Source organism: Gymnogyps californianus, chromosome 4, assembly GCF_018139145.2.
Source record: "Gymnogyps californianus isolate 813 chromosome 4, ASM1813914v2, whole genome shotgun sequence".
NCBI classification, from domain to species: domain Eukaryota; kingdom Metazoa; phylum Chordata; class Aves; order Accipitriformes; family Cathartidae; genus Gymnogyps; species Gymnogyps californianus.
Window position 1 is genome coordinate 29,765,303 of NC_059474.1, and position 12,231 is coordinate 29,777,533.

The 12,231-nt window shown below is 34.9% G+C and overlaps 1 protein-coding gene across 5 annotated transcripts in view; it reads right to left on the minus strand.

Annotated features, from left to right (window-relative positions):
- Positions 1 to 12,231, minus strand: part of FRYL (FRY like transcription coactivator) — a 153,992-nt gene that overhangs the window by 48,098 nt on the left and 93,663 nt on the right. For all 5 annotated transcript variants that reach the window (XM_050895530.1, XM_050895529.1, XM_050895528.1 and 2 more), the window contains 11 exons: positions 11,335 to 11,507; positions 10,701 to 10,861; positions 10,052 to 10,162; positions 8,996 to 9,150; positions 8,660 to 8,759; positions 7,363 to 7,531; positions 6,341 to 6,600; positions 5,276 to 5,416; positions 3,291 to 3,459; positions 1,870 to 1,954; positions 52 to 164 (listed from right to left, as the gene is read on the minus strand). In XM_050895530.1, the coding sequence (XP_050751487.1) occupies positions 52 to 164; positions 1,870 to 1,954; positions 3,291 to 3,459; positions 5,276 to 5,416; positions 6,341 to 6,600; positions 7,363 to 7,531; positions 8,660 to 8,759; positions 8,996 to 9,150; positions 10,052 to 10,162; positions 10,701 to 10,861; positions 11,335 to 11,507 (1,637 nt within the window). The remainder of the gene's footprint in view (positions 1 to 51; positions 165 to 1,869; positions 1,955 to 3,290; positions 3,460 to 5,275; positions 5,417 to 6,340; positions 6,601 to 7,362; positions 7,532 to 8,659; positions 8,760 to 8,995; positions 9,151 to 10,051; positions 10,163 to 10,700; positions 10,862 to 11,334; positions 11,508 to 12,231) is intronic.

Consider the following 12,231-nt stretch of genomic DNA (forward strand, 5'->3'; position numbering starts at 1 on the left):
GTGAAAATTTTGTTTTCTATCCATAGAAATATTTTTAAATAAAAATATTACTTTTTTCCTCTTCATATGATCCTCCAGAGCTGCTGCTGTAGCGAGATTCTAGTCTGTGGTGCTGGCGGTTTAAGTTACTGTTCAACCCGCTGTAGATGTCTAGATGTACATAACTGTAGGAACAAATAAAGCAGCACTAGTGACTAACATTACATGACAAAAATTAATCAGGGGGTCTCAGTAAACCTATATTTCAGCAAAACTAAGTGTTATACAGAAATATTTCATCTTACAAGGACAATCAATATGATGCCAAAGCATCTCAGCTGTGTAAGACACACCTCCTGCAGCAATGCTAGATAAGGGGATTCAAGGAGATAATCCACTATAAATTATATTTCTGTTAGATCATTTTCATTAACATTTAAGTACATTAAAATATTTGTTACCATTATACATAAGTTCTCGCTCTTGAGCAAAATAATGAAATCCCTATTTGATTTAGCACAGACATACATATATACACACACAGAGTCCAGGATCCTAGCTCGCCAATCTGATAAAGAAATCAGAGGAATGAGAGTGCTAAAAGCACAATTTCCAAGCTGTTTCTACATAAGTTTCTAAAATTCTCTCTTCCTGGCAAGTCCAAGATGTACATGGTATATCTTATCAAAACGCATATAGCCTGGGGAGGTGTTAGACAAACCCTACAGTGTATGCCAAAACTTGCAGAGACTCTCAAAACTGCCTTCATTACTTTACAAGTTTCTTCAGCTCCAGCCCCCATAGCAGCCAGATACTTGTCTGTGCCTTACTAGGATGAATTCTGAATGATGCCTCAGATTCCATAGTCTTCTGTGATTTATTTTCACACAGCTCCCCTCCCCCCCCCAATTTAATTGCAGTATTGGGGTTGTCTCTATCAATATATTTACTAATCTAATGATATTGACATAATTATCCTAGAGAAGAAAAAAGTGTCCAACTGGGAAATTATATTGGAAATATAATTACTAATGCTCTCAAGTTGTCACAAAATAAACTGGTTTGTGAATTTACTGCATAGTAGCTACTCTACAGTAACGGTATGTGTACACTTTTTTCTGTGCACACTTTTTCTATTGCTAATTACAGAACCCCTACTCCCTTTTCACTTTATGATTAGCTATCTCGTATTTAACACAAAATGAGAGCATGCCCACAGTCAGTTACTGTTGAGCTCCGAGTCCACACCCTGACTAAGTCTATGTCAGCTGTTTGCTTTCCACCACCCTCACACCGGTACCACTGTCCGGCAAATTTCTGCAAAAGATTTTTCTTAAGAAGCTCAAAAATTAGGGAGGTAAGCATCTGTTTTACAGCTAGCTGGAAGAGATCTTGCCACAGATACCAGACATCCAAATACCCTAATTGGGAGAATAAACTAGCTTTCAACACATGGGCACTGTTGATTTCTAGTGAGCTAGGAAATCAATTTGTGAATTGGCTACATTACTAAACTAATAACATTTGCCCTTGATGTATCCATATCCACCTCCAGTATAATTTCTCTTATGTAAACATATACAATCCAGTGTAATAGTAGCTAATTTAGGCATCAATAACAATATAGCTGTAGCAATACAAAGCCTGACCTGGATTGGTCCCTTAATTTATTCAGTTTCCTCTACAGCTTTCTGAGTTCAAATTACAATTGAGGCTGCTACTGTTAATCCCAAATAGTATTCTGTTCTGTTGCTTAAAACTCATAAAACTTGAAGTCATGTATTTCCTGCAATTTAGACATACCTGGAGCCATTGAGATGCAAGTATTTATAGTACCTACCAGGAATTCCTGTAATTCAACTAATAACTGCTCTTTGAGGAGATACTTACTTCTCTTCAATATTGTCTTTTATATGTTTACTGTCAGTGTTGCCATCTGTGGGAGCTACCATTGTATTGCTACTAGAAGTGGTACCTGTGAATTATGGACAAAGGAAAAGATTGGTCAATAAAAAAAAGAAGATCAGTCTTAAACCCTACATGATGACCCTTATTTACGTGTCCATGCCAAGAGCCCTAACCAGGTTTACACTACAGCAACTGGCACAAATACAAACTGAGCCATAGAAATTACATTCACAAGCAAGAAAAAACTGTTGTTTAGACTAAAAGATTCTCAGCTGCTACCATAATTTCACTAACTGGAAAAAATCAAAAGAATCCATTCCAGGAATCTCTCAGTCTTCAATGTAAATTAAGTAGAAAGGCTTGTTTTTGAAGCAGGATCTAGAGACCTATTTCTTTCTCTCCTGTATGGTATACCTCATAGCAATCCATAAGATGTAGTTGGACTTTGGTATGCAGTTAATTCAAACCACAAACAGATTAGGGAATAAAACCTAACAGCCCGCAGTGAAGCTTGTAGCAATTTCTTTTTAAGAGAAATTTGCAAGCATCATACTGAATAGATGACCACAATCGGAAGTAATTTTGCACCCTCCCCACAGATTTTGCTACTCTCAATTACACTTAAGTGCAAGAGCCCTATTATTTTTTTTCATACTTCTTAAACCCTTTCAAGAACAAGTGCCAATGCATCCACCTTGTGATCCAGATAATCCCTATGTGATAGGTCCAGGCTGCTTCATAGTATTAACAGCTTTGCAGCACAAAAGCTAAGTCCTTGCTTAGCTACCCTCCCATCCATGTCTTTTGTGGCTCACTTTGAAAGATGCTTCACCAAAACCAGACAGTTTTTCCCCACATTTCTCAGCATGTTCTTGGATTGAAGCATGAGACAGACACTTTTTATATTTTCAGTGGGCTTTTTTTTTTTTATGATTGATCTATTGTTAATTGTTAATTATTTCTAAATAAATTCTCCTAAGTAAGCGTACTTAAATCCTCTTGAATAAATTCCTACGGATGCAGCTTGTGCCTATAACAGAACTTAAAATATAACAAATTACATGGATTTAAAATTATATAAATTTTCCCAGTGGTTTGACTGAATTGACATAAAAGTGATATAGTGAGGGTAAACAGTGCAAGATCTGAACATAGACAAAGTCTAACACATATATTAATACAAACCTGTTCCTTGTGAACCTATCAGATGTTCTTTAATAAGAATTCTGGGTATGCCAAAAACTGCAGGTCTTGTAAAACAAACTTTGTACCTTAATTTATTTTTAGAAACAGAACATTGTACTCCTATTAAGTATTTACAGATGAACTCCAATATTATAACTGACTGATAATAGCATGTTTATCATTGCCAATAATAAAAATTTAAGTTAATAAATTCTCACCTGAAGTGACAGAGGGGATTTTGTAACTGGAAGTAATGCGGTAATATGGTGGATTATCCATATGGGTGACTCCTGAACTGACAGGATCTGTAAGCTGAAGTTCACTCACCAGCTCTTCTAGTAGTTGCATTGTTTTATCTCTACCCAAATAAACAATAACTTTCTTTACCTGCCATCAAAAAAAAGTATATGTAAATAAAATAGTAGGTACATAAATAAAATTCTTATTGCAGTTACTTGATTTAAAACAAAAAAAAAAAAAAGAGGAAAGAGATTTGAATACTGCAACTTGTTAGAATCAGTATCTACCTGCACTGCAAGTGAGGATACCTGAAACTTACTCTAGTTCTAAAAGCAAACAAAATTGCTTTCACTGCTTTCAATAGCAGCAAGCATTGAAAACATATCACAAGAGTAAGAAAGTAAGTCTTCTGAGTTCAGTGACAGTTATTTAAGAAGCAAAAGATTTTCTTACAAAGGTTTTGGCAACATCTGAGATCAACATTGGAGCGAATGTATTCTGGTATCATTTCTTTTTGATACTTCACAGTTGTGTTCTACACTATTTCTTTCCAGCAGGTATCATATTTTTCCTCTTGCTATTCTGCAGTGCTCTCACATATGCTTTGACAAAAAATAAAACTGGTTTTGAGGGGGCTTGAGGGGGTTGGGGCTTTTTTGTTTTAATATCTGGTCATGTGAGAATAACCACACTGTCCCTACATGGTGTGACAGGTGCTTTATTTTACTGTATTATCTGTCTGCTTTTTAGGACTACCCTAAATTATAGCATAGGAAAAAACATTTAATTCCCAAAATGCTCGAGGCCTTTATATACTCTGATAAGAATAAACACCTAACTGTAGCAATATTTTATTAAGTGTATAGTAATTAAGGATTGTCCACTACATCTTACTTCAGCAAAATAATCCTGGTCACTGCTAAGCAGCAGCAGATGGCTGCTGGTCAGTGATTACTCCAGACATCAGTAAGTTCATATTTTTTCTTCTGACATTTTCTTGAGTCATTACTGCTCAATGATTTATTTCCATCCTTTTGTGAGAACTCAAAGATGAACAGTAAGCAAGTGATCCAGGGCATTTGACTCATGGAATTACTTTGTCACCTTGTTCAAACCATACACGCAAAGATTTTGGGCTGCAACATTAAGCTAGATTTCCTGATTTGCAATAAAAATGATTGCCAATCAATGAAGAAATTAAGCTGTCCTTAGTAAGAACTTAATATTATAGGTTCTGATTTTTTAAGTCACATCTAGTTTCTTAGACTACTAGCAAAACCTATAATAATTTTCTAATGAAAATATTACTTATGGAACTCTCTTAATTCTTCCTAATGAACAGAGACCAACTGCTGTAGTAGATTTGCATTTTATGATGGAAAGGAGTTGTTCAGTGTAATCTCCTAATAAAATTAATCTAAATTTAGCAATCAAACTCTTAAGTTTCCTTTTTATGACAAAGGAACAAAAAAATGCTAAGACAGATATAGACATTTTAACAAGTCTTTTCCATTTTTTATGATTTACTCACTAAATAAGGTCTATGGTCCACCTAGTATACCCTGAATTTTGACAACTTGTAACTGATAAGACAGCTAGTGGACTGTTTAAGACTTACCACCCTGAGTAAATTGCAATAGTCAGTAACTTGTCTTAAGGAAGCCTCAGCTACCTTTAAGGTGTGATATCCCTTCTGGTTTATTCCCTTTCTCAAGCCCATTCCATGAATGCTGAGTTCAACTGAAAATGATACTGAAATTTTGACACAGATGTCCAAAGTAACTCAAACAAAAGAACTGAATTTGATTTGTTCATAGTATTTAGTGGTCATAAAAATATAGGGTTGAAGATTTTGATACTAGAAATCCTACTCACATTTTTTGTTTGGTCATCTTTGCTGCTAGACACACAACTAATTTTTAAAATATCAATAGCACTAAGGAGAGACATATCACATACTCACATAAGGCAAAAGGCTGGGTTCACTGTTCACTCCACAGATACTGATCAAGAAGTGCAAAATTATTTTCAGATTCTTTGGCCAGCTGTCTGCCAAAGTAGTCCAGACATTTTCTATCTCTGACCAAGCCACTTCATCACCATACTAGAAAACAAAATAAATATCTCTCCTGAAAACTCCAGTAGAAAACATTGTATTTGAAAGTGATCTGTATTGACCAAGTGGGACAGGCTCTAGAAAAAGGAGACATAAATCCTGTAAGAAGCTGTTGCCTTTTTAACGTTCCAGAATGAAGCTTTCATATATATTAGTTTTTATGAACATATTCTGGAAATAACTATTTTCTTTTATAGCTATAAATATATAAAAATATACCTAAACATATCTGTACATATTATATATTTTATTTATATATAATATATACTTTTATACATTATGTAAGTATACAAGTATTTATTTATATGTGAATTTATTTCTGCTTTTATATATTTATTTACATATAAATTAAAAAAAGCTATCTAAATTTAGCAGAGACCCATTCTCCCAGTTGCTGACAATCCTGAATAAAATTCCATGGATCACAGGCTGCCAAGAGTTTTTAATTTGTAGCTTAAAACATGATCTCTCATCAGTAGGATTCAAAGATATCAAGAATTGGCAGGAGCACTGCATGTGACCAATACTTTCTCTCTGTTGGAAGTAGCTATCACAGGAAGGAGGAGGGTCTATCAGCCTCTGGCAACAAGATTGATTCCAAAACTCCACTTTGAGATCATAGGTATACAGGTGACTTGGTATTATCTACCCAGCTAGACATCTATATTGCAAAACAAGTTATCTACTGTTACTACATATAACAATTACCATAACATTTATATTACATATTATGTATTTCTCGTAATACCTCAAAACTATATGATATAGTTTGGGTATACATAAGCAACTCAACAAATACAAACAATAACTCTTCAAAGTTTGGTAACACAGTATCTCTGAACAGTATTTTCTCACACCCTAAACACAACAATCCACTGGAACAAGATGGAGCACTCAAGTAATTAGTTTTACCTTTGCAGTCATATACATCAGATTGTTCAGAACCATAGCTGTAGCCTGTGGTGATCCCCAGCCTTCTCCTCGTAGCCATCGTCTACTGTTCACCATTATTTCTCTGTCTTTCAAAGAATCTTCTTCATCTTCATCTTGCCGACGAATGGTTGGCAAAGGTTTCAAGTCTACCAACTCAATATTGTTCATCCATGGCAGCAGATAATGCAGCATCACCTGTCTCCCAGCTGGGTGAGCCGTTTGGATTCTCTGACTTACTTCTGTCATTCAAAAATCAGGTACATACATGAATTGCAAACCAATAATGGAGAACTGGTTTGGTAATAACAACAACCATGAGCCCAATAGACCCTACTGAAATAATGTTATGCTGATACAGACATAATTTTTTTGTTTAGCTGACTGGTGGCATTTCATAATGATAAAGTCCACAGTCTTCAGTAGAGCTAATTGAAGACACTGCTGACAAACAGTATGTTGAAGAAACAATATTAGTATATGCATACATATATATTCCTCTAATTGGAGGAGGGAATTGAAAACCTAGAGCATGTAAAAATGTACCAACTTTGGCAAAAAAGCACTTAAAATTTTTTCTTCCTCATATTAGTCCTAGTAGTTTTTTAATTGATGTGAGAGGTTATTATTCTGCAATTGTTTAAAAATGCTATGGAATAATATTTTTAAGAAATCTACAGTAAATAAGAAAACACTAGAAAGAACAATTTTAAAAAACAGTTGCAAATTATTTCTCTAACGTGATTTTTCATGGCTATTAGAAAGTCAGTAAAAGTATCTTTGATTCATGTTGTTTCCTCTTGAATATATTTCAAATACAAGTAAACAAAAATTGTCACTCAGTAAATTCCATTTTCTCCATTCATTATCATGATGTTATCTTGTTGTCTGTTGTCCTGCTTTTAGTGAATTACATATAACTTAATTATTGAAAAATAAGAATTACACTTTTTGTACAATGCTTTTGACCCAATGAAGTTTTTTGTTTTGTTTTAAAACCATACCTGAGAAGATAGCAAGTGTTAGTTCAGGATAAGTCCTTGCTAATTCTTCTGACAGTTGATAATACGACACAGAATATAGATGTGGTAAAGGAGAAGGCTGACCCAAAACCCCATCTGTCCGCTGAACTTCCAGTTTGTGAGCATAACGGAACATCTTTGGTTCCAAGATCTACAACGGTAATGTTCAGAATTTGAAGCTAAGTATAGAGCTACAATGGAAATCCTTATATAAAATCACCTTTTAAATTCATGTATCTGCTCTCACTTAATGTTTCCCATCTATGCAGATCTCCACACATCTACAGTATTCACCAACACTTTCACAGAAGACTAGCTAAGACTCACATCACTTGATGAGTTTCCAGCAATAATTTCAGAAATCTGCTTTCACAAAATACCGTATTAAATATAAATTTCTCTATAACAAAATGTGAAATACTATTGAACACTTGTATTTCCAAACAATTTCAATTTCTGCTTATCTATGAGACATGGATAGGAGCAACGTAATCTTTGATGAGGCAGAGATGCAGCAGGAGGCTAAAGCAGTTTGATACTTTAAAAGTCAGTTTTGGCTGATCTTAAGCAGTGGTGTTCACTTGAGAAGAAAGATGGGGCTGAAAGGGAAGGTGGTGTGAGCGCTGACATATCAACAGGGGTGTGACTTCAGTGAGGACTTTACTGCTGAATTTAGCTGACAACAAAAGCCTTTGGAAAAAAACTCCAAGACTTGTGGTCTGAGCCACAAGCGGCACAGATTTATTTATTTAAACACTAATGCTGCCTGTAAGATTAAGTTTACCCCTAAATGACCTTGGAAAGGAATATACAAAAGTAAATTAAATGGCTAACAAGATCTTCACTATCATCTCTCCACACAGATAGATGAAAAAAATGTTTGGTACTAATGCAAAAATCAGAAAACTAACTGCTACCCCAGCAGACAGAGTAAAGCAACAGGAAGCAATATACTTCTCTCTGAGGTGCTTTTGGACAAATGGAGCTATACACCACTCTGTTTCAGGGCCAAACCAGAAGAATCTTGATTTAGATATTATGAATATACAAGTCTTGAGTGCTTAGTTCATGAAAACAGACACGCTTCCACTGAAGTCTATTTGTGCCAGGGAAGGATCTGGCCTAACTATGTACTAAAATAGAGAAGAAAAAAAAAATATATACATTGTACTTCATTACTGAAGGGACAGCCAAATAATAACAGATTTTTTTTTTTTAAATGCACAGGACAATTCTTATTTTAAAAGAAAAAAAAATTAATCAAAATTAGCTTACAAACCTGTAATAGTTGCATAGCAACTTCATAGATAGCCCTAGTAGAATCAGCTGCTTTAAATAGTATCAGATTCAAGAGGGTCACTGTATCACACTGGTAATCCCTAGGGAAAAATTGCAAGTGTGAAATAAGTAAAATTACATTTGGCTTTTTAAAATCTGAATTTATTAAAGTTTAATTTACAGGGGAAATGGTATGGGATAACGTAACATTTTGAAAAGTTTCTCTAGTAACACAAACAGGGGTGATCTTTTCTCTTTGGAGGAGGAAAAAACCCAGTTCTACATGAAAGCACACTTTGAAAATGAAAGTTTAAAGTTTTGAAAAATGCTGTAGTACCTGTTTTGGAACACACTGGCTATGGCTTTAAAACAGCCAGCTGCTACCCGCTTGGAACCTGTGTAACACCGGTCTACGGCCCAGTACATGAGGTTACTCTGGTCAGGGTTGAGTTCCAAGAGCAGCATGACTGCCTCACAGCCCAGCTGGTGAACCTGTATTCCAGAAAAGAACCAATATTTATTTATAAATATAGAAAAAAGACCAACTTACAGAAATGGCATAAAACAGGGAAGTAGATCTTTAATAAAAGAAACCCAAACAACTGCAATACACAAAATTTGTTCCATCTATAAACAATGAGACCACAGCTTAAAATAACAACAAACTGTTCAATGTTCAACTTGCACATACAGTCATAAATTATTGAAGCAAATAACTAGATAGCTCTACTGACTTTTTTTTCCTCAGTTCCAAGGCTACTTTGAGCTATTTACTATTTTCACTTGCCTTACTACAACCTGAACACTGACCTGAAAGCATCAGATACAGAAAAGCACTTAAACATATGCAGTAATTCCAATGGGATACAAGGGATAGATCTATGTGGAGACGTGCACGTTCTCTTGAATCAAAGTAGCCCACTGGAGCTGTATTTTTATGTAGTCATAGTATTAGTGCAACGGAGGCCCCATCTTTTAAATCTAAAGCTGGCTTTACTGTTTAGATGTAAAGCTTGGTCTTCTCCGCAGGACCCCCAATGGACTCTACGGTCTCACAAGAGTTCACGTTCAAAATCTCGTCTCCTTTAAATTTCTAAAAGATCTGCTTATTAGTACAACCTAACCTGAGTAGTTTATAAATTATACACAATGTTTCACTCCTCACCCTTTCCTCTTCCATTCTGTTTTGTCTCTTCTTAGACTGTGATTAAGGACTGCCTTCCTCAACAGGGTGAATACACATATTAAAGACAGTGCAAAAATATGCACTACTAAAACAGTTTTGAGTTTAAGCGACTCTAAAGCATTTAAGCCAATCTGACTGCAAAACTCATTAAAGCATATGTTGAAGGCACTGATAGTTGCAAACCAAGGTTGACATTGCCTGTATTACCTTTTTATCTTGTGAATCCAAAATATTATCCAGCCATTTGTATAAATAGCCATCAGATGAGAGCCCAACGTTATCTGCAACAGGGCCACAACACAGTACAGCAGACATAGCCTTTAGAAAGTAATTGAAAAACACTACATTTTAATAACTCAGATACAGGAAGTGCTTTTACCAAGTCCATTAAAACATCAGAAAACTAACTTCTATTCAGTCAAGGGAGGAAGACCAAGGCTAATAAAAACCTGTTTAAGATCTTATTCAAGAAATTATCAAATCGTATTTTTCTCAACTCCCAAATACAAGGAACTGTCAATACTGAAATGCTGACATATGTAAGAGTTAATATATCAGTTTGATTCTTAATGTACTTTTACATGAAAGCCTTTCTCCTTAGGCAACTGAGTACTAAAGTCACGGGAAGTGAACATTTAGGAGTAATTTTAAGAAATTCCTATAGCAAGTGCGATAGCTTACAGTACGGAAAAAGCCAAACTGTCATAAATACATATGTAGGCAGAAGAGAAAAAGAACTAAGTCATGAATGGCAACAAGGATGTGAAAACCACATCCAAAAAGCCCAAATGTTATATTTGCACCAGAAAAGTCAACGTAACAATCTATTTCCAAAATTCAAAAAGTGCTAAAATACCTTTAATGCACAGTATTGGTGTCTGTTTATTCGCATGTTCCTATCACTGTATCTGTCCAGGGGAGTAAACATGATACTAAAAGGACCTGCCCAATGACTGAACAACATAAACAGACTGTGGCGTAGACTCTGCTGCGGAAAGACACTTCTTCTCTGGTGTACTGTAAGAAAAGCACACAGTTAGACACACCCCTCTTGTCATTCTTTAAAATAAAGTACGTAAAACAGAAACGGACCCAAACAATGAATATAAAAGGAAAAATCAATGTAAAGATACATTATTTCAACATCATAATAGCTGGATGTAGGTTTACTATTGTCCTCTTTAATGCCACTAGTGTACAAGAATAAGCTATTTATTAGTCTAGAGAATTTAAATGCACTGCCAACCAACAAGACTTTTGCTAAGTAAGAAAATTACTTGTACGCTTCCAAACAGTACCAAAAATCCCTCTTAAAAACTCATGCTGCTAAAGTTATATTCAAAACCGATGGCATAAATTATTTTTATGAAAGTATTCTGAAACTTCAAAGAAAAAGTGGATTTTTGTTTCATTTTTGTTTGGTTTTGTTTTTTTAAATGTACTGCATATTAAATACAGCCATCAGAAGTTATTAAAGCATTTTTACATACCTGGAACATTTTGAATGATATTTGCCACTAAGGCACTAAAATGGCATCGGATATCTTTCAATGTATCAGAATCCTTTTCATTTTCTGCTTCTAGGAGTTGTCTCGTTAGATCGACATACTCAAGTAAAGTGTTGTTGAGGGAATGTGTTTCATTATCAAGGCCACCACTTGCACTTAAAAATAAAATTAAAAAAAAAAATCAAATAGTATGATAAATACATACAATGATTTTGGAAAACAATCCTTATTTTTTTTCTCTTTAAAAAAACCTACAACCTCAGCACTGCAAATATTTAATTCAAAGTCATTTCTTCACCCAGCTTCTATTTCAGTGTTAAATAAAAAGCTCCAGTGAAAGCAAACTAATAATCACTATCAGAAGTCACTCATGCTTCCACAGAATTAGTTCTTATACTGGGGACAAGCGTTAAAAATAATAATAAAAAAACCCAAACAAACAACCCCTCCCCCTCCCAAAAAACCCATGCAATTTGTAAACCAGAAAAAATAATTACTATTACTTGACTATAGGCATCTATATTACATACTGATTTTTGGGAGTCAGTCAAGATGTTCAGTACTTCATGACATGCTATTGACTATTAGCAGATGAGAGCAATTTATTCATTTTATATATTCATTTCTCATCTTCATTGCTTTAGCATCTGACTAGACATCTGTACCAAACTAAATAAGGAGATTAAAGAGCACATGTGACTCAAACCTGCCCTCCTTTGAAAAACAATTGTTAGAAGGGTGATTCCTTTCCTTGCAGCTCCCTCCACCATCTTTCCACATTTGTACTGAAGACAACTAAAAAGCATGCCTTGTACACCGAAGGCAAGATGAGGAGGTTTATGGTAGCCCTTAATTGCTTGCTAGCTTCCACCATGGTGT